The sequence below is a fragment of the Hemiscyllium ocellatum genome, chromosome 8 (genome assembly GCF_020745735.1).
Source record: "Hemiscyllium ocellatum isolate sHemOce1 chromosome 8, sHemOce1.pat.X.cur, whole genome shotgun sequence".
Classification (NCBI taxonomy): Eukaryota; Metazoa; Chordata; class Chondrichthyes; order Orectolobiformes; family Hemiscylliidae; genus Hemiscyllium; species Hemiscyllium ocellatum.
The window spans coordinates 28,588,900-28,611,872 of NC_083408.1; the positions used below are offsets into that span (position 1 = coordinate 28,588,900).

Consider the following 22,973-nt stretch of genomic DNA (forward strand, 5'->3'; position numbering starts at 1 on the left):
ATTTATGTGCACCACCAATATCATCATGGTCAATGCTCAGAACCATCAGAACCAGTGTACATGCTGATGTTGTCACAAATGCGCATGAGCTGTTGACATCATCTTGGAAGTTACTCTGTATTCCACTGGCATTCGATAAGGAGATGGACAAGGAGTCGCGGGGTCAAGGAAGAAACTCTGGATAGTTGGCTTGCATTGCAGTGCAGTGATGCTGATACTGAGGGGTTTGAGAAATTAGGGTGAAGCCGTGGCGTATTGGTAAAAGTAACGTCACCAAAGTCCCAGAGGATCGTAAGACTTCTCTCTCATTAGAGAGGTAAGGAGAAGGCAGGACCTTCATGGTATCCTCAGCTTTATGGGAATTGAACCCATGCTGTTGACATCACTCTAATGCAAATCAGCTATCTGGAGTGGTAATGGTACACATTTCTGGAGATATTTGTGCCATGGCAGTAATCCAGCAACCTTGCCCATTCTGGCTTACATGCAATTACAGACTCTCAGCAATGTGACTGATTCTTAATTTCCCAAAAGGTAATTAGGATTGGGAAATAAATGCTCACCTAGCATGGGCTCAATGGCTCAGTGGTTAGCACTGCTGCCTCATAGCGTCAGGGATCTGGGTTCGATTTCAGTCTCAGGCAGCTCTCCCTGGAGTTTGTACATTCTCCTTGTGTCTATGTGGGTTTCCTCCAGGTGCTCCAGTTTCCTCCCACATGTGCAGGTTAGGTGAATTGGCCATGCTAAATTGCCCATTAGGGATGTGTGGGTTATGGGGATTAGTCAGGGGAAATGTAGTGTATCAGGGCAGGAAAATGGGTCCGGGTAGAATACTCTGAGGGTCGGTGTTGATTTGTTGAGCCAAATGGACTGTTTTCACACTGTAGGGATCCTATGATGCTACCCAGTAATGCCCACATCCCATGAACGAATGTACTATAAATGGAGGAGATGTGTACCCACGCATGCATCTCTGTCTGTCTGTGTGCGTGTGTAAGTGTGGCATGCTTTTTGTGGAGCCTTCCTGAAGCTCTGATGTGGAGCATGATACGTCAAAATGATGACCATGACCTGAGTTGAATAGAATTAGATGAGTTAATTAAAATCCTAAAAATTGTCTCCCTATTCCTTTCCATTTCACTTTAATTTTTAAAAATATTCATAACCTAAGTTTTGACCAAGTTTTTGATCATCTGATTTAAATTTCTCCCAATTTGGTATCAAACCATGCTTTATTTTGCAATGTAACCGTAAAGCACATCGGGTATTTTATTACATAAAAAGGCAATACAAATGGTTTTTGAAACAGTCACTTATTGCGTGTGTTTCTAAGGCTAAAATGCAACCGATAATTGGGTAAGCTAATGCCTCTGCACCCTGCTAAGCAAAACGAAATATTTTTCCAGAATACACAAAACAAATAGCCTTTCATACCAGAAAGCATGCAAGTAGCTAGCTATTCAAACTAACACACAATTTTTAACATTTCTAGATACTGTTCACTAGATACTGTAATGAATGCAAAGTTTGATGCATAAGGTTCACTTCCTCTTTGCTAGATTTCTGTTACGAACGCTACCTCAGGTAGCACTAATTGTTCCTATAAGCAGTCTGAATGGCATACTTTCATTGATGCTGGTTCAAACTGTTCTTTATCTTTTTATCATCCTCTTAAGATAGGATAAGATAATTTAAGAGATTTTAAATTAAACTATTACATTCCACAGTAAAATTGATGTACAGAATCTTAATTATGATAGTAAGGTGTAAAAGCAGGTTCTATGTCATTTTGGTTTCCAAATTATACTTCAGAATTTTTTCTGCTTTTCATCTCAGTGGAAGCCATAACAGCTTCTTCCTTAGACTTCTCTTGCTGCAGGCCTGCTTCCAAATTTTGGCTATCACATTTCGAGTCATAGAGTCAGAGATGTACAGCATGGAAACAGACCCTTCGGTCCAGCCCATCCATGCCGACCAGATATCCCAACCCAATCTAGTCCCACCTGTCAGCAGCTGACCCATATCCCTCCAAACCCTTCCTATTCATATACCCATCCAAATGTTTTTTTAATGTTCCAAATGTACTAGCCTCCACCACTTCCTCTGTCAGCTCATTCCATACACATATCACCCTCTGCGAGAAAAGTTTGCCCCTTAGGTCTCTTTTATATCTTTCCCCTCTCACTCTAAACTTATACCTTCTAGTTCTGGATTCCCCGCACCCCAGGGAAAAGACTTTGCCTATTTATCCTATCCATGCCCCTCATGATATTATAAACCTCTATAAAGGTCACCCCTCAGCCTCCGATGCCCCAGGGAAAATAGCCCCAGTCTATTCAGTCTCCTTATAGCCCAAATTTTGGCATCATCTTGGTTATTCTTTCCTGAACCCTTTCAAGTTTCACAACATCCTTCCGATATGAAGCAGACCAGAATTGCATGCAATATTCCAAAAGTGGCCTAACAATGTCCTGTACAGCTGCAACATGACCTCCCAACTCCTGTACTCAATACTCTGACCAATAAAGGAAAGCATACTAAATGCCTTCTTCATTATCATAGCTACCTGTGACTCCACTTTCAAGAAGCTATGAACCTGCATTCCAAGGTCTCTTTGTTCAGCAACACTCCCTAAGACCTTACCATTAAGTCCTAAGATCTGCTTTCCCAAAATGCAGAAGTGAGAAAGTCTATAGCCTTAAAATTTGTCTTCAAACATTTAGACTAAAATGTAATGCTGAATTATAGAGTACATGTACTGCACTAGAAAATAGACAGGCAGGAAGACTCAAAAAGGGGGTAACTCAAGAAATGCAGAAGATAGGGACATCTGGGCTCACCAAGTGATAACAGGATGCTATAAGGCAATTAAGAACATTTGCCTTAGCATCAATGAATCTGTGAGAGAAAAGGACACCAAGTGATAACATTCACAGCCATTCCTTTGTGAAATTAATGACAGTGTTTGATTCTGACCCTGAAACAAAACTCGGTACTATCAAAAGCCTTGTAATTAACGGTCAGATCCTGTCAATTATAATGGATTCTCATTACCCCTTGTAAGCGGGACAGACACACAGAAGGAAAAAACATCTTTGCTGTTACAAGACCCTGACTTGAGAGTTCATAAGGACACCAGAGAGAGAGAGAGAGAGAGCGCGAGCATTTTAGTGCTGAGATTATTGAAGCCAGTAAAATGTTAACTCTTAGAGCTGATCTGCTATGGATTGAATTTAATTGCATTTTGGGACTTTATGATGGTACTAAGAACATGCAAAGATTTTGTAAACATTTGTATAAAGGAAGCCACTTTGTATCAGCAGATTGGAGTAGCCTGCTGGGGCACTTGAAGAACTGGTATCCTACTCTCCAAGATTATTAGAACCTAGTTAGTTTAGCTTATAGACATCAGTGTTACGTTGCAACAATGATGCTATGAGTGAACAAAGGAAATGACTAGAATTAAAGTAAACTGTCTGTAAGAGGTTTTTATTCCATACTTCCAAAGAGTACGATATCCAGGACGAACCAAGAGAGAGGCTTTAAAAATCTGAGCCCATAAGGGATTCCCTGGGCCTTTTCAAAACTCCACTTCAACAGCACCCCACATTTATCTAAATTAAACTCCAACTGCCACTTCTCAACCCATTGGCCCATCTGATCAAGATCCTGTTGTAACCTGAGGTAACCTTCTTCACTGTCCACTACCCTTCCAATTTTGGTGTCATTTGCAAACTTACTAACTATAGCTCTTATGCTCACATTCAAATCATTTACATAAATGACGAAAAGATCCTTGTGGCACTCTACTGGTCACAGGCCTCCAGTCTGAAAAACAACACTCCACCATCACCCTCGGTCTTCTACTTTTGAGCCAGTTCTGTATCCAAATGGAGAGTTCTCCTTGTATTCCATGAGATCTAACTGCTAATCAGTCTCCCATAGGGAACCTTGTCAAACGCCTTACTGAAGTCCATATTGATCATGTCTACCACTCTGCCCTCATCAATATGCGTTGTTACTTCTTCAAAAAAGATCAATTAAGTTTGTGAGACATGATTTTCCACGCATAAAGCCATGTTGACTATCCATAAGCAGTCCTTGCCTTTCAAATACATGTATATCCTGTCCCTCAGGATTCCCTCCAACATTTGCCCACTACCAATCACGCTCACTGGTCTATAGTTCCCGGCTTGTCCTTACCACCTTTCTTAAACAGTGGCACCACATTAGCCAACATCCAGTCTTCTGGCACCTCACCTGTGACTATCGATGATACAAATATCTTAACAAGAGACCAGCAATCACTTCCCTAGCCTCCCACAGAGTTCTAGGGTATACCTGATCAGGTCCTGGGGAATTTTCCACTTTTATGCATTTCAATACATCCAGTACATCCTCCTCTGTAATCTGGACATTTTGCAAGACAGCACCATCTAATTCCCTACATTCTATATCTTCAATGTCCTTTTCCACAGTAAATACAGATGCAAAATACTTGTTCAGTATCTGCCCCATTTTCTGCGGCCCCACACAAAGGCTGCCTTGTTAATCTTTGATGGGCCCTATTCTCTCCCTAGTTATCCTTTTGTCCTTGATGTATTTGTAAAAACCTTTTGGATTCTCCTTAATGCTAGTTGCCAAAGCTATCTCATGTCCCCGCTTTGCCCTCCTGATTTCCCTCAAGTATAATCCTACAACCTTTATACTCTTTGAAGGATTCACTTGATTCTATCCTGTGCTTCCTTCTTTTCCTTAACCAAACCTCAATTTCATTAGTCATCCAGCATTCCCTATACCTACCAGCTTTTCCATTCACCCTAACAGGAATACACTTTCTCTGGACTCTCGTTATCTTATTTCTAAAGGTTTCCCATTTTCCAGCCTGTGAACATTTGCCCCCAATCAGCTTTTGAAAGTCCTTGCCTAATACCGTCAAAATTGCCCTTTCTCCAATTCAGAACTTCAACTTTTACATCTGGTCTATCATTTTCCATCACTATTTTAAATCTAACAGACTTATGGTCGCTGGCCCCAAAGTGCTCCCCCAGAAACACCACGACCTGCCCTGCCTTATTTCCCAAGAGGAGGTCAAGTTTTGCACCTTCTCTAGTAGGTACATCCACATACTGAATCAGAAAATTGTCTGGTACACTTAAATTCATCTCCATCTAAACCCTTAACACTATGGCAGTCCCAGTTGATGTTTAGAAAGTTAAAACCCTCTTCCATAACCACCTTATTATCCTTACAGATAACTGAGATCTCCTTACAAGTTTGTTTCTCAATTTCCCTCTATTAGAGGGTCTATAATAAAATCCCAATAAGGTGATCATCCCTTTCTTATTTCTCAGTTTCACCCAAATAACTTCCCTGGACGTATTTCTGGGAATATCCTCCCTAACTACAGCTGTAATGCTATCCCTTATCAAAAACGCCACTCCCCCTCCTCTCTTGCGTACCTTCCTAATCTTCCTGTAGTATGTGTATCCTGCAACATTAAGCTGCCAATCCCGTCCATCCCTGAGCCATGTTTCTGTAACTGCTATGATATCCCAGTCCCATGCTCCTAACCATGCCCTGAGTTCATCTGCTTTTCCTGTTAGGCCCCTTGCATTGAAATAAATGCAGTTTAAATTTATTGCCCCATGCTGCCCTGACTGTGACTAGTTTCTGTTCTCAACTGTACCAGTCTCAGATTGGCCTCTTTCCTCACTATCTCCCTGGTTCCATCCCCTCACCTTACTAGTTTAAATCCTCCTGAGTAGCTCTAGGAAATTTTCCTGCCTGTATATTAGTCCCCTTCCAATTTAGTGCAATCCATTCCTCTTATACGGGTCACTTCTGCCCAAAAAGAGATTCCAATGATCCAAAAAATGTGAATCCTTCTCCCATACACCAGCTCCTCAGCCATGCATTAATCTGCCTATCCTCCTATTCCTGCCCTCATTAACTCGTAGCACTGGGAGTAATTCAGATACTTCTACTCTCGAGGACCTCCTTTTTAAAATCCTGACTAATTCTCTGCAATGTCCCTTCAGAGTCTCAACCTTTTCCCTTCCTATATCATTGGTTCCAATGTGCACAAGCACCTCCTGCTGGCCCCGCTCCCCCTTAAGAACATTCTGCACCCTCTCTGAGACATCCTTGATCCTGGCCCCAGAGAAGCAACACCATTCTGATTTTTCTCTGCTGGCCACAGAAACTTATGTCTGTACCTTGGTCTAGAGAGTCTCCTAATACAATCGGTCTCTTGGAACCCTATGTTCCCCTCATTGCTTCACACCCAGTCTCAATACCAGAAACTTGGCTGTTTCATGCTACGTTCCCCTGAAAATCCATCACCCCTACATTTTCCAAAACAGTATAATTGTTTGAAATGGGGAAAGCCACAGAAGACTCCTTACTAACTGCCTACCTTTCTTACCTTTTCTGGAGTTAACCCATTTATGTGATTGCATCTGTGACTTTTACCTCTTCCTATAACTACCATCCATCACATCGCCTTGCTCTTGTAAATTCCTCATTGCCTCTAACTGTCTCTCCAACTGATCCATTTGATCTGACAGGATTCGCAACCAACAGCATTTATTGCAGATATAATCTTCAGTAACCAGTAAACTCTCCCTCCGGCCTATCACCCTCACCTTGACCTCCTTCCACTATCACATCTCCATCGCCCTTCCCCCAAGTCCCTCCTCCCTACCTTTTATCTTAGCCTGCTGGACACACTTTGCTCATTCCAGATGAAGGGCTTATGCCCGAAATGTCGAATTTCCTGTTCCTTGGATGCTGCCTGACCTGCTGCACTTTTCCAGCAACACATTTCCAGCTCTGATCTCCAGCATCTGCAGACCTCACTTTCTCCTCTCCAAGAAGAGCATATCACTCTACTAAAGGCCATTTTTACTCCTTCACAATCTACAGACCCAGAAAATTAAATTGTCTTATTCGTCTACACTGCTCCAGGTTAAATGAATAGTTATGGCTTATATTTTAAGTTTAATCAAGAGACATATCAAGAAAGAACCCATTCTACTCACTACTGCAGACTTACTGTAAGGCCACACTTAAATATTCACTTCTGTTTCTGTTCTGTGACCTCTCCCAAACAAGTTCCTCCAAGACCAGATGTGAATTTCACCGTTTGTTTATTTTCCCAGAGGCACTCAGATTGCCAGCGATACATGAATTCAAAGAGCAAAGGCAGTAACTGTGCAGGTCACTGTGGTGTCAGTTTCTTTCTCTCTCTCTCTCCTGCACTGATCTCACCATGTGCTTCCTTTGTCTGTTCCTCCTCCTTTTAAAACTAATGTTGTTTTAACTTTTTTTTCTCCAAAGTTCCAAAACAATGCAACAACATACAAAACAGTAATTGCTGCTCCTGGAATTCGAGGAGATCACCTCCAATTCCTAAAACACCTCAACAAAAAAGGAACAACCTGTTACAGCCAGAAATTTTTTCCATCCGCCATCTTGGATTACCCAGAATCTTAATGACCAACAACAGAAGCAGAGTATGATCTGGGGAGAGCAATCTTTGATGTTGGGGAGTGACAATAGAGAAATAGAATCTTATTCTGAAGCAGATTTAATTTTTACTTTCTTGTGGCTCATTGTTCTATGCCATCTGACACTGAAACAAAACAACAGGGACAACACAGCAAGATTTTTTTTAAAAAAACAAAGAATGCTTTAAGAAAATCATAATCAACAAAATGGCTAAATGTATCAAAAAACCTGAATAAATCCATCAATGATGCAATGAACTTGTATACAAGGTGCCGTTTACTCTGGAAAACCAGTTGATGATGCATTCAACTGGAGTTCATCTTTGCACATTACAACCCTGCATCTCCTAACACAACACTCACAGTTCTAGACTATTTCATAGGAGCTCAAGTGAATTCTGAGTTAATGCCCACTACTTGCAAAACAATTGAATTTAGTCGCTACATCTTAACAGCAACTACTCACTTAATTTTGAGAGTATTATAATTAACTGGCAACATAAATAAGCTACATTTTCTAAAATTATTGCACTGGTATAGAAAATAATTTCTGTGTTCATATGGACTAAACATCAACAGTTCAATTTAACTTACCCAGGAGAGAGATCAGTATTTTAAATTGGGATACAACATATAACTGGAAAAAAAAATTAAAAATTTTCAGGATGGAACAATATAACTAAATTACACATCAGTCATGCTTAAATCACAGGACTCAGCTTAGCTCTCACATTTAGCATTCTTAATTAATTAAATGTTCAATTAAAAAAGGAGACACGTACATTGTAGCATGTGAAAGGTACACAATTGGCAAAATTGCCAACACAAATTGATGGAAAGAACTCACAGATCATAATGTAAGGCAACGTAAATCAAAATTGTTTGTAAATTAAGAAGAACTCTTCCCCAATTGCAAGCCCTTTATAAAAATGTCAAAAGGAGGATTGGATGTGCAGCCAGGGCAAGTACCAGTATTGGAGAAAGTGAGGAGTGCAAATTCTGGAGAGTCAGAATGGATAAGAGTAGAGCTGAAAAAAGCACAGCAAGTCGAGCAGCAGAGAAGGGGAGTCAAATTTTTAGTTCAGAATCATCAGTCCTGATAAAAGGTTCTGATCTGAAACGTTGACTCCCCTTCTCCTCTGATGCTGCTCGACCTACTGTGCTTTTCCAAGCTTCACTTTTCATTCACCCCAAGTACCACTATAGCTAGTGTGCCATACAATGAGACAAGGAAATTGACTGAGTGTGTTATTAGCATAATCATTAACCTTGCTATTGTTGTGACTAAACACTGAAGTAATCACCAGTAATTGATTCCCACTATTCCACAAGTTGTCAGAAACATGTAAACACTCTACTAAACCAACAAGGCAACAAATTTGTCAGAGTGACGGCAATCCTGGACAAATTCAACTGACAGATCGTCTCTTTAAAAGAAATTAACTGTTTATAAACAGATAACTTTTAACAAGTGGCAGAGAAAAGATTACAAATCTACAATTATGCAACTCAACCTATACTCCTTAAAACTTCAAATACACACACACACACATTCACAGTTAAAAATCGCACAACATCAGCTTACAGTCCAACAGGTTTAATTGGAAGCACAATAGCTTTTGGAGCATCAGGTGGTTGTGGAGGACACAATTGTAAGGCACAGAATTTATAGCAAAAATGTACAATGTGATGTATAATTTCAGTTACATTGAAAAGTACCTGTTCGAATAGTTTCACTTGTTTCATGTATAAGTAACAAAACTTTTTTAAAAGTTGCATTCTCAACTTAACTGTAACAATTGGTGTGAGCTAGACAATATGTTGAAGGTGTTAGCCCCCTGTGTTCTCTGTCTATGCCATGATGTTTGGATTGATTCTAATCTAAAAAGTGAGATAACGGTTTTCTACATGAATTGATGCAGTTTTTGAACAAAGTATACAATGTAACTCTGCAAGTACAAATTCACCCCACAAAATGTGTGCGCATGTGGGTTTTTGCGTCTGCGTGTGTCTGTCTGTCTGGGTTGGGGGTTTGTGAGTATCTGTGAGAGAGAGAGTGTATATGTGTGCGCGTGAGTGTAGAGTGGTCTAAGTTTCTGAGAGGATATGCGTGTGTGTTCTGTGTCGCGCGTGTGCGTTTGTAGGAGTGTCTGTGTGTATAGTGCAAATCTGGGTCTGAAAAGAAATCAAACATGTATGGCTTCCATGTGGATATAGCTGTTGATATTTGTTATATATCTCTCATTCATTCTTTCAAGTAGATGTTGGTTGGTTACCAAATTCCATCAGGTATTAATCCACGTATCAGCATTGGTATGGAGGGTTACTGGTTGACACAGCCGGAGAGATTCTCACGAAGGGTCCCATTGCCTGATACGATGGGACGTCTGGTACATTGGCTTTGTGTACCTTTGGAAGGAAGTAGAAGTCACCTAAACGAGAAGTACGTGGCACGTGTAGGGAACTCTGAAGGACTGGATTCAAAGTCCTGATCAATGTGTTTAATTCACAGGCGTGTTCTTTGGTCGGATCAGCAGGCAGTTGCCTGCAGTATTCCTGGTTGTTCAGTTTTTGGTACATTTCCTTGCAGTAATCTGTTCCATTCTGAATGACAATGGCTCCTCTTTTATCTGCTGGTTTGATGATAATGCTGTGATTGGTTTTGAGACTGGTGTGAGAATCTCTCCAGCTATGTTGAAGGCACCTTGAAACCTTTTGTACACGGGATCCCCAGCTTCTGTCGCAACAAGGGTTTTTTTTTTTTTTACAGAAACTTAACACCCACAGACCAGTCGAACCGGGAACATTCCTCGTCACGACCGATGTTTTAGCACTCGACATCAGCATCCCTTACAATGATGGCATCGCGGCAACAGCCTCAGTACTCAACACCAACTGCCAATCTCCAAACACCATCCTACAACTCATCCGCTTTTTCTTTGATCACAACGTCTTCACCTTTGACAGCCAATTCTTCATCCAGACACATGGAACAGCCATGGGGACCACATTTACAGCACAATATGCCAACATCTTCCTGCACAGGTTCGAACAAGACTTCAGATCTGTGCAGGATCTCCAACCAACATTATACACCAGGTACATTGACGACATTTTCTTCCTCTGGATTCATGGCGAGGAGTCACTGATAAAACTACACAGTGATATCAACAAATTTCATCCCACCATCAAACCACCATGGACTATTCTCGACTATCTGTCCCATTCTTGGACACATGCATCTTCATCAAGGATGGACACCTCAGCACCACACACTACCACAAACAACCTCACAATGCTACACTTCCCCAGCTTCCATCCAAAACATATTAAAATAACCATCCCCTCTGGACAAGCCCTATGCGTACACCGGATCTGCTCAGATGAGGAGGAACGTGACAGGCACCTGGAAGTAATCAGGGATGCCCTCATAAGAACGGGGTGCGATGCTCAACTCATCGACCACCAGTTCCAACGTGCCACAGCAAGGAACCGTAATTACCTCCTCAGGAGACAGACATGTGCTGCAACCAACAGGGTACCCTTTGTTGTTCAGTATTTCCCAGGAGCTGAAAAACTACGCCATGTTCTTCATGACCTGCAACACATTATCAATGAGGATGAGCACCTCGTCAAGACCTTCCTGACACCTGCATTGCTTACCTTTTAAACAACTGCCAAACTCAAACAGATCACTGTCCGTAGCAAGCTGCCCAGCTTTCAGGATAACTCCATACATCCCTGTCACGGTAGGTGCTGCAAGACGTGTTAGAGTGTGGACATGGATACCATCGTTACACGTGGGGACACCTCCCACCATAGACGTGGCAGGTACTCATATGACTCAGCCAAATGTTGTTTATCATATACGTTGCAGGCAAGGATGCCCTGAGGCATGGTACATTGGGGAAACCGAGCAAAGGCTACGGCAACGAATGAATGGGCACCGCACAACAATCAACAAACAGCAGGGTTCCCTCTCAGTTGGGGAACACTTCAGCAGTCCAGGACATTCTGTCTCGGACCTTCGGGTGTCCATCCTCAAAGGCGGACTTTGGGACAGGCAGCAGTGAAAAGTGGCCGAGGAGAGGCTGATAGCTAAGTTCCATACTCATAGGGAGGGCCTCAACTGGGACCTTGGGTTCATGTCACACTACAGGTGACCACTATTGCACTATACAGAGACACAGACACAGACACAGACAGCTCTACACTCACTCATGCACACACATATAGACTCTCTCTCTCAGACACTCAACCCCCCAACCCAGACAGACACACACACACACACACACACACACACACACACACACACACACACACACACACACACACAAAAACCTACATGTACGTATATTTTGTGGGGTGAATTTGTACTTGCAGAGTTACATTGCACTTTGTTCAAAAACTGCATCAATTCATGTAGAAAACCGTTATCTCACTTTTTAGATTAGAATCAATCTAAACATCATGGCATAGACAGAGAACACAGGGGACCAACACCTTCAACATATTGTCTAGCTCACACCAATTGTTACAGTTAAGTCGAGAATGCAACGTTTTAAAAAAGATTTCGTCATTTAAACATGAAACAAGTGAAACTATCATGGTATTCGAACAGATGAAAGACTCAACAGAAAATCAAGGTATTTTTCAATGTATAATTTCAGTTACATCACACTGTACATTTTTGCTATAAATTCTGTCTTACAATCGTGTCCTCCACAACCACCTGAAGGAGCGACGCTCTAAAAGCTAATGTGCTTCCAATTAAACCTGTTGGACTATAAGCTGGTGTTGTGTGATTTTTAACTTTGTACACCCCAGTCCAACACTGGCATCTCCAAATCATGACACATATTCACAGATAGGAAACAAAGACAGATGGTTAGATACAAATATCAAGGGTCGAGAAAACAATTCTGAAGATCAAAACTTCATAACTGAAGAGGATTGTGTTTCTCAGTTCATCATGACTTCAGATGTATGGATGGCGATGTGTTGGATCTAGGGGAGGGAGGGAGGGAGGGAGGGAGGGAGGAAGAAAGAGAGCGAGAGCCAGCTCAGTTCTGCAAAAAAAAACTGATGAACACCAAATGGGAAGGCCATTGTCAGTCAGTTTTTCCTTAACTGAAAAACTCCTAGTACTATTAACCTTATAATGTAATACCCATACTGCTCCAAAGACATTGTCTGCACTGCTAAAAGCATCTACCACTTGATTTTTCCAAGTTGCAAAACTCTCCTCATTAATTCAGTTATATAGCAGTCCAACTTGCATTCTAATTTACACTCCAAGTAGTAAAAATGTGGTCTGTTTGACGGCTACAGTGGCAGTGAATGAAGTCAACAATTGTTTCAACAGGGCAATAATGGCATGACTAAAGAGCCTTGATTACCCTCATTTTGGAGAACACAGTCTCACAAAAGGTACAGGAGTAAAAGCAACCTTTCACTCAAAGAGTACAGGATGATAAAAGCAGGTAGTTTTCTGTTTATGAGTCCTCAGAAGTTACTGGCTCTTGATCTGACTTTAAGCTCAATACCATTTTGCTTCATAACTACTTCCATACCAATGCTACTGCTCATACGTGGATCAATACCTGATGGAATTTGGTAGCCAACCAACATCCACTTGAAAGAATGAATGAGAGATATATAACAAAAATCAACAACCATATCTAATTTCTGAAATTGTCTATTAAATTTGTGGGCTAACTTTCTTAGGTGAGCGCTGAAATTTTCACAGAGGACTCATTTTTCTCTGTCTTTGTGATTTTATTCTAATATAAATCTCCAGACTCAGAAGGGTTTTTTTTCCCCCAAATATAAATCAGGAGGATCACAGACCTAGTTTCAATTGAAAAGTATTCACAGCATTCATCATATGTGCTAAGTCTGTATTCTTTCCTGTTTACGGTTCAGTTCAGTGTGGATATTATGTCTGTAAGGAATCTGAAGCTAAGCAACCATGCATTGTGCAACATCTCATTGCATACTGTACTTCATTCCTTGATTTAAGAAAAGTGATGACTTCAGGCATCAAATTTAGAACCTTTGCCAGATCTTCCCTTAAGTTAAACATCTGATATCAGCATGGAGGATTAGTTCATCATAGCCAGCACTGAGTAAGCATTTAAACAAGTAACACTGAATGACTAACTTGAACCAAGTTTACAATCTTCTGAGAAAAATTCATGACTTTACTCGCTATTACTTGCTGGTGGCTTATACAGTGGTAATTGGCGAAAGAGAAGAAATCAGGATCATGTCTGGAAAATGCAATGATGGCTGCATGTGCACAAGGCATGACTGTTGCACCGTCAGTCCTTCAGGTCCTGCTGTAGTTCTTCAAAAATTTGTCATGATACTGTGGAAACTCTAAGTGACATATTTTGGTTTGCCATCATTATTCTTTGTTCTTAAAGTCATTGAATAAAGAATCACTGGTTACTTCAGTGGCTGGACAGCTGGTTTGCAATGCAAAGTAACACTTAGGGCATGAATTCAATTCCTGCATTGGCCGAAGTTATCATGAAGGAGTCCCCTTCTTAACCTCTCCCTTCACATGAGGCATGGTGACCCTCAAGTTAACCAACCCCTGGTGGTCTCTCTCTCTTTTACTCATGAGAGAGAGCAGCCTATAGTCTGGTAAGACTATGGTATTTTTACCTTTATACTTTGGTAACATAAAAAGCAAATGCTCTCGTCTTTTACAATTGTGAACAGAAATTAATTTTTCTTTTCCACATGGAAGCCATACATGTTTGATTTCTTTTCAGACCCAGATTTGTCAATCATCAATGCTTTGAGATGTTACTCTATTGTTGACCACACTGCAGGAAGGCCTCTGGCTGCATTTCAGTGGTACATTCAAAATGTTGCCAACTACCTTCAAGCATGAAGGGACAGGAGGTTACTTCTGTGGTCAGAACTTGTTTCCAGTTGGCCTGTTTGGACATGGGGTTCGGCAGAGTTCTCTGTACTTTTCTTGATCCTGAATGGCCCTACTGGATAAGCAGCTGAAGAAAATAAACTGTAGGCCCACAGAGAATGGGCAGAGGAGTGGGATTATCTGAACTGCTTTTGCAGAGAGTGCACACGGACATGATTGGCTGAATCGTCTCCTACAGTAATATAAACGTCTCACACATCCGTTCCAAGTGTATTTCTTCTTCATGTATGTGCATTGCCACCACAAAACTTTACCTCTGGACTGAACTAAACAAAATGCATTTAGCCTATTAAGAGCAGGTACTTTTCTCTGGCCTCATGTTCCAAAGTGCAGTAGCATGACAACTGACATGTGCGCAGTGAGATTAACTGTCAGAGACGTGCATGGTGAGAAAATGTGGGCCAGCTGTCAGATCACGGTCAGAAATTCTGGATCTGTGGGTTTAAGAACTTGGTTCAAATTCTAAGTGATTAGTTCCTGTAATCATGAAAATAACTATTGCAGGGAATTTTTCAGCAGTTGAGAGAGAGAAATTGGCTGTGCAGTCCAGAAGACTGAGGCTCCGTTCAGAGTGTTATCTCAATCACCAAACTAACTGCAACACAGGATTTAACTCTTCCGTGGTAACTCAATGCAAGGCGGAAGTAACGAAGGAACAACATAGCCATCAATTCCTAAGTCAAACAAAAGGAAAATAACAATCTTTCTATTGGGAAGCCCCAGTATTAAAAAGGTGCATAGATAAATTAAACTTGCCCCAACCTTGGGGGTCAAAAGCAATTTGCATTTTTTTAAAAAATAGCTTTTTAAAAAATTTCATCCTATAACAACTGGCACCAAACTGAAGGAAATATTAGAATAGAATTTGGTAAAAGAAGTCAATGTCAAGCTGTATTTTAAAAAGGGAAAAAAAGAATTAACTTCAGCTGAAGAAATGGGCACCAACACTGAAAAGAGGAAGTGGGGTTGTACAACGCTAGACTGAGAGAAAGCTAAAACTTTTAAAGGGCTGCAACAGTCACTTTAAAGAGAGGGGGAGGCCATGGAGGGATTTGAAGAGTAGGATAATAATTTTCAAATTTGAGTTTTGGAAGATTGGTTTGCAAGTTCCAAATCACAAACTCAAAACGCAATTCTTGTTCAACATTACTCCTTCATGATTCCTCAGGTGAAGAGGATATATCTACTCACTGTCATGATTCACATGAATGATCACTAGGTGTGAAACCTCAAGAAATGCTATTGCAGCATTGACTTAAGACATGTACCTTCTTTTCCACTTATACAGGTGATTAATCAAAATTATCTGGTACCTTCTTACATAAGTGACAAGTTGTCTAGATAGTGCAAATGGATAAATACACCACTGTAAATAACTATTTTCAGACAGAAGGCAAAGAATTGAAGAGCTGAAAATGTGTTGCTGGAAAAGCGCAGGTCAGGCAGCATCCAAGGAGCAGGAGAATCGACGTTTCGGGCATGAGCCCTTCTTCAGGAATCCTTGTAGAGGGAGGAAGAGAGCTTCTTCAAGGAAGGCATCCTTGAAAGTGAGGACTGAAGAAGGGCTCATGCTCGAAACGTCGATTCTCCTGCTTCTTGGATGCTGCCTGACCTGCTGCGCTTTTCCAGCAACACATTTTCAGCTCTGATCTCCAGCATCTGCAGTCCTCACTTTCTCCTAAAAGAATTGAAGAGGAAAACATTGAATATATCTTAATGTATCAGTTAGATTATTCTATCTTACGAGCTCCACAAACACCACCATTGCCCCTTGGAAAGTATTTAATTAAGACTGCCACACATACCTGCTGAATTTTCTTTGAAAAGTTCTTGTTAGACTTTTCTAATAAGACTTCAAATCTGTTGCTACCTGTTTAAAGAAAGGAAACGTAATGACTTATGCAACAAATGATATTTCAAATATTTACATAATTCAATGCCAGTAATAATTTTCAGCTCTCTAGATATATATACATTTTTAAGGTCTCTCCCCAATTTTGTCACTATATCAATAATTTAGGTTCCAGACAATGAACAAGCAGATCTGGAGTTTCTATTTTTTTTGTTGCGTTTTTAATTTGTGGGATTCGCTCAATATTTAGATAACCAAGTGCAAAATGCAAATTGCATTTAATTGACTTCTATCAAAACTGCACAAATTGTAACTAAATGCGCAACTCCATCCTTCTGTTTTTCCTTTACAGTTAGAATTAGCACTGTCGCCTGCACTTCAATAAACTTCAACAGTTACGTCATGGAATTCTCTTAATACTGCTGCATTACTGAAGATTTATCTTTGTAATCTGTGTCTGGACAGATATTTTAAAAAATGTAAAATAAGGGTGCACTACTGACTGTTACAAATCAGTAATGGTGGAAGGAGTAGACAACTTGAAATGATAAATTAAGAGAAATTGTGGGAAACACATTCAATTCTGAAGTCTTCATTACTATTTTAAAATAAAAATTACATTGGTGATATTCCATTTTGGATCTCTATTCCTCCAAGCTGGTTTCTCCATTCATTTCAACTGAAAGGTACAAACTTTTGAATACAATAGGAATGATTACAAACGTGCATTACACATACATTTTGGGTATGACAAAAATCAGCTTTACTCTGTGGCAAGAGCTATCACTGAAGTTCAATTTATTTTTCCATGGTATCACTCCTATTTCCTGCTGTGATCACATTCATACTTTAGGAATGATGAGTGAAAAATTGCAACCACAAACAATTTGCAACACAATTTGGCTTAGACTGCCTTAAGTGCATCTGGCAATGACAATTTATTTTAACTAATTTTTTCCTTATGTTTGTAAGTTACAAATCAAGAGATTTGTAAAAGGAAGAGTCTTAGTGGAAAAGTTTGAAACATTGCAATAGGTTTGCTCACGTCTTCTATCCCTCATTTTCCAGCAATCAGAAAATCTTGCACTATATTGTTTAACTAAGACTGAATAATCTACTCACCTAATTCCTTCTTGATCCTGTACAGGAGAAGATGTCCTGGCTTAGTACCAACAAGAAGTCTATCCTCTATGGTGGAAATAAATGGATATAATAAGGTTGAGTTTTAGAGTAAGAGTATGAAGTTACAAAGTATTTGAAAAGCCATCATCATAGTCTACAGGAAACTTCAGTCCTGAAATGCTCACTTACAGGTACGCTGTTGAAAAGGATCATTGTTAGAGTACACAGTCATACAATCCTACATTTAGTGAATGAGAAATGCTCCCTCTAAATTGCACAATTGCGCAACAACCGAAAAGTTTCCATGAACGCTGGGTTTGAGTCAGCCGCTTCACAGAGATAGAGCATTTGTAGTTTTTTGGCCACAAACTACAAAAAAAAGTACTAATCCTTTACTTCCAATGTCGTTCAGTTTTATGAAAGGGTTACCTGAATTTCTCTGCACAAATACTGCCAGACCTGCTGAGCTTTTCCAACAATTTCTGTTTTTGTTTTTGTTCACTTCTCTTTGCCTAATATTCTAAGCTCATGCACTCAAATTATGTCTATCACAATCAGTATGTACAGACATATACAGTAAAACTATTCTGAATAAAAACCACAAAGGACAGAATTTATAATTTTGTCACTAGTTGTGAAAATTTCACAAAGTCACGATAAATTTCATTATTTATACATCATTCATCATTCAAAGGCAACTAAGGATGGACAAATAAATGCACGTCTTTCCAGAGACTTTCATATGTCAGTAATGAAAAAAAAGTGTTTGGCCATTCGCAATTTCCTTCTGGGAGATTTTTCACAATTCTCATTCGTGGCTCATTTTTACCACGTTTGCTGCTTTGTCAGAACAACACGATTTCAAGATTCACATTGAAGTCTCATACACTTAATCACACTTCAGGACTTACACTTTCCTAATGTCGTAAAGGTTTTGGGGAGTGAGGAGATGAGTTGTTTGTAGAATAACCAGTCTAACATACCCTTGTTGCCATAGTATTTATTGAGAACTTCTTGCTTATCAGAACTACCAGAACGTAAATGGTAGGTGACCCAGTGATGATAATGCTGTTGATGTCAAAAAGGAAGCTGCTAGATTCAAGTCAAGAACTGAAATCAATAGCTTCAGTCTTCCCAATATTTAATTGGATGAAAAATCTGGTCATCCAGTATAGGATGTAGTATATTCAAACTAATAATATAGCAACAATATAGGTTGCTCTGCAATAACATGACAGCTGCGTTCTTCTGCAACCTCTCATTATAGAAAATCGCATTATGGGAAACCACGATAGAAAATCATGTTGTAGACAATCGCTAATAGAAAAACCGCTATACACGTTCTGCAGAACGGGTTTGCATCGTCCAAACAAGATCCTCAATTCTTTAATCACGTTATAGCCAATTTGCGCGACGAAACGTGCGTTATAGCAGAATAACTGTGCTGGAGGTGGAGTCAAAAGTTGTAAATGTATTTGTGAAAACTAATGCCACGATTTCAGACGATGTTAATGAAGGGCAACATGTAGATGAGAAATAGGAGGGGTGCAAAGATAGATCCTCAGGGGAACAACAAATAGATTGATATGGGAGTAAGAGAGAAGCCATTGCAAGTGATACTCTGATTATAATTAGCTATATGAGTGGAACAATGCGAGAGCAATCCCATCCAGCTGACTGACAGGGAAGGAGATATGTGAAGAGGATGGTGTAGTCAACAACATCAAAGGGTGCTGCGTAATTGAGAAGGATGGGAGGGGAAATTTACCACTTTCAGTCACAAATCTGCTTTTGTTAAGAATGATTTCAGTTGCAGAAACCTGATTGGACGGATTTGAAACTAGAATTCTGGAAGGATGGGTGAAGATTTAGGAGGCATCAATATTTAAGAATTTTAGAGAAGAAAAGGAGATTGGAAATAGACAATTATTTACAAGGATTGTGGGATCTTTATTTAAAAGAGAGCAACAACTACAGATTAAAATGAGAGGAAGACACTTGAAAAGTGAATAATTCATGGTGCCAGAAGGGAATATCTTGCTGTTAGCAGGTTATTGTTATCGGCAGAGTGAACTCAGTGACTTTGAGGGAAAGTAGGAAATACACTGAAGAAAAGTAACTTCAGGGATGTGGTGAGGGGAGGAACTTTAGAGGAATTTTAGTTTCATGGACTCGTGAAAGTGAAAGTCAGCTGGTAGTTGATCAGATGGTGTTGACCTTAGTGACAAAAGTCTCCATGAGTACCTTGGCATGAAGGTAAAGGAGACAAGAAAAGGTGTTAAAACCAATGATTTGCAGAATAGAAAGCTCAGTTACTTTTGCGTTTTAGTGAGATTTTGGAATAGTGACTGTTTTTTGCAGGCAAGAACAGGCTCAAATAGGACTTTACATTGTCAAGTTGATGGGTAAACTAGATGTTCATCACATGCATTCAAGCCTGCATACTGTTAGACTTTAGGGAGCAGAGATGACAGGTCTGCCAGGGAACATACAGGGTATGAGAGAATAATTATTTTATGGGCGCAAAGACATCTAAGATGGAGGCGGAGACATGATAGGGAAAATCAGTAGCTGCAGAAATTGTGGTGAATACAATGTCAAGGCTGGACAGTTGAGTTTTTTAAAATGCAGTTGCAAGTGAACTGGTGGCTAGTTTCTTTTCAGGTACAGATATGGGAAATAAAATTGGGACCTAAAAGGAAAGTGTGAGTGTTGCTGATATGGGAAAGTGATCAGCGATGGTATTTCAAGCCCTTTTAAACATTTTTAACACCTCAATTTAATTACTTTTAATCAAAAGGAAAAACAAGTGTATTCTATGTATCTTCATCCTTTTATATCAATTGCTCTAATTGAATTTACACAGTATTGTTCCAAATTCAATGTATCCAATTTGGGTTGCAGTGCCAGAGTTGAAAACTATATTTAACCAAAGCTTGAAAAAAAAAACAACTAGCATAACTTCAGCCCTTTTGTATCAAGCCTATTGAATATTTTAAATTTTTCTATAACTTTACATGAATCCTTACTTTTCTCTGTACCTGAATGGTCACAGTTTCTTACTATTTAAGATTGCAAGGGATTATTGCAAGGAACACTATAGCACTAGAGAGGGTGCCGAGGATATTTACCAAGATGTTGCTGGAGATTTTAAAAAGAGAGATTACATAAACTCGGGTTCTTTGCCTTAGAGTAACTGAGATGTACAAAATTGAGGGGCACTGATCGAGTAGACAGGAAGAAACAATTTTCCCCCTTGACGAAAGGATCGGGGTGTAGATTTAAGATAAAGGCCAGAACGTTTAGGAGGTGATGTGAAGAAAGAGCTTTTCACCCAGAGGGTTATGGAAATCTGGAACTCATTGCCTGCAAGAGTGGCAGAGGCAGAAACCCACATGACATTTCAGAGGTATATAGATGTGCATTGCCAAGGCATACAACTGACAAACATTGTCATGGTGAAAGATAATGAATAAAAATGGAAAAACATATCGCCCTCCAGAGACTTAAGATTTGAAATTAAAAAGAAAGGAAAAAGCAGGCCAAATTACTCGTGTGTTTCAAAATGAACTAAAAAAAAGGCTCTATACAAGTTGAAACATTTGTTAAACCACCACCGTTTCGATATCTCACTTCAATTTTGGGCTGATACTGATGTCATCAATCGGCGACAAAAACTTTCCTCAGCCCCTCCCCCAGAGATATAAACCCAGTTTTTGATCGTTTATTGGTTTGTAAACGACGGTCCTCCAATGTCATCCTTCAACTTCGGCATCTCGAAAAAGATCTGGCTCCATGAGCTCGGAATCCACTCGCCTTTCCTCCGTTAAGCCATAGCATCCGCCCGCGTCGCCATACGTATGATCGCAACACGTACATATATATATACACATACAAATCGCCCTTACCCCAGGCCGCTATGCAATCGATTTGCAACGGCAGCTTCTCCAAAATCGGCACCGACTCGTAGGCGTCGTGCATCTCGGCGACATAGACCGCCCGCACAGAACGGCCAGTAAAACAAACTCCGATCAGCTGCTCGGGCGCACGCGCGCTACCGTTGGCAGAAGTGAGCAGGCGCTTAGTCCCGTGACACCACCCCCCCCCCCCCGCCTCCACCAACCGCTCGCGCGCAGGTGCGCGGGGCAGTGCTTCGGAATTTCTGACAGTCGAAGCGTTGTCACTGACCGAACCAGCGTGGTAGCAGTTTCTGTGGAAATGGCCATGTTACACTGAGAAAATTAACGAGTGTGCGCCCTATAGCAGTTTTTCTGATCGGAATTCCTTCTCTAGAGAATGGTTCTTCGTTGTTCACTGGAATCAACGTAGTTGAGAGGTGCTATTACACACCTCAGGAACAGATGGGACTTGAACTCAGTTCTCCTGACCAAGGGACACCACCACTGTCCTTGGTGATGGGTAGAAGGGAGAGACATGTCAGCTGTTGGTCGAGGCTCAAATTTGAGTCCTTTCCATTCTAATCAAGGAGAATACGAAGTCGAGAACTGTCTTAACAAGTAGATGTCAATGTATTTATTGGACCTTATGTGCTACTGTAGATGGTAATCATGGCTATACCAGGTGCTTACAAGCATAGGTTGAATTTTCCATAAGACCATCATAAATTGGAACTGGAGTAGACCATTCAGCCCCTTGGGCTTTCTCTGCATTCAGGAGGATCATGGTTGATCTAACATTGCTCAAGCCCACATACACAACAAATCAAGCAGTTCCAAAGACTCAATCCTGAGAGAAGAAATACCTCTGCAGAGCAGCACATTGTTTCAGTGGTTAGCAGTGCTGCCTCATAGCACCAGGTACGATTCCAGAATTGTGTGGACTTCCCCCCGTGTCTGTGTAGGTTTCCTCTGAATGTTCCCATTTTCTCCCATAGCCTAAAGATGAGTAGGTCAGGTGGATTGGCCATGGGAAATGCAGGGTTGCAGAGATAGAGTTGGTAGGTAGATTGCACTTCGGATGGTTGTTGTGTCTCGATGGGTCAAATGGCCTGCTTCCACACTTTATGGGTTTCCATGAGCTTTAGAGGGCTTTATAGCGCAGTGGTAGCATCTTGACCTCTCAGCCAGAAAGCCTGGGTTCAGATTCTATCAGCTCTGGAGGTATGTAATATCTGAGACTTTGCCCTTTAGTTCTAGACTCTCCCCGCTGAGGGGAAACATCCTGTATTTATGTCAAGCCCATTAAGAATCCTATATGTTTCAATGAGATCATCTTTCATTCTTCTAAATTCCAATGAGTAGACTCCCAAACTGTTTAACCTTTGCTCATAAAACAGTCTCTCCATATTGAGGATCATCCAAGTGAACCTACTCTGAACTGCCTTGAGTTAATTAATTAACTAATGAACAGGATAAAAGGCCGGTACAACCTGGAGGGCCGAAGAACCTGTACCGTGCTTACTGTTCTATGTCTTTCCTTACGTACAGGGACCAAAACTACTCTCAGATTCCAGATGTGGTCTCACCAGCACCCTTGTACAGTTGCAGAAGGATTTCCTGACTAGTGTACCTAA

The 22,973-nt window shown here is 40.6% G+C and overlaps 1 protein-coding gene across 1 annotated transcript in view; it reads right to left on the reverse strand.

Moving 5' to 3' along the window:
- vps39 (VPS39 subunit of HOPS complex) overlaps window positions 1-21,477 on the reverse strand; it is a 98,443-nt gene extending 76,966 nt beyond the window's left edge. The window contains exons 1-4 of the mRNA XM_060828743.1: window positions 21,349-21,477; window positions 17,441-17,506; window positions 16,272-16,336; window positions 8,106-8,148 (exon numbers count right to left, since the gene is read on the reverse strand). Of these exons, the coding sequence (XP_060684726.1) occupies window positions 8,106-8,148; window positions 16,272-16,336; window positions 17,441-17,506; window positions 21,349-21,421 (247 nt within the window). The 5' untranslated portion in view covers window positions 21,422-21,477. The remainder of the gene's footprint in view (window positions 1-8,105; window positions 8,149-16,271; window positions 16,337-17,440; window positions 17,507-21,348) is intronic.
- Window positions 21,478-22,973: the final 1,496 nt, after the last annotated feature.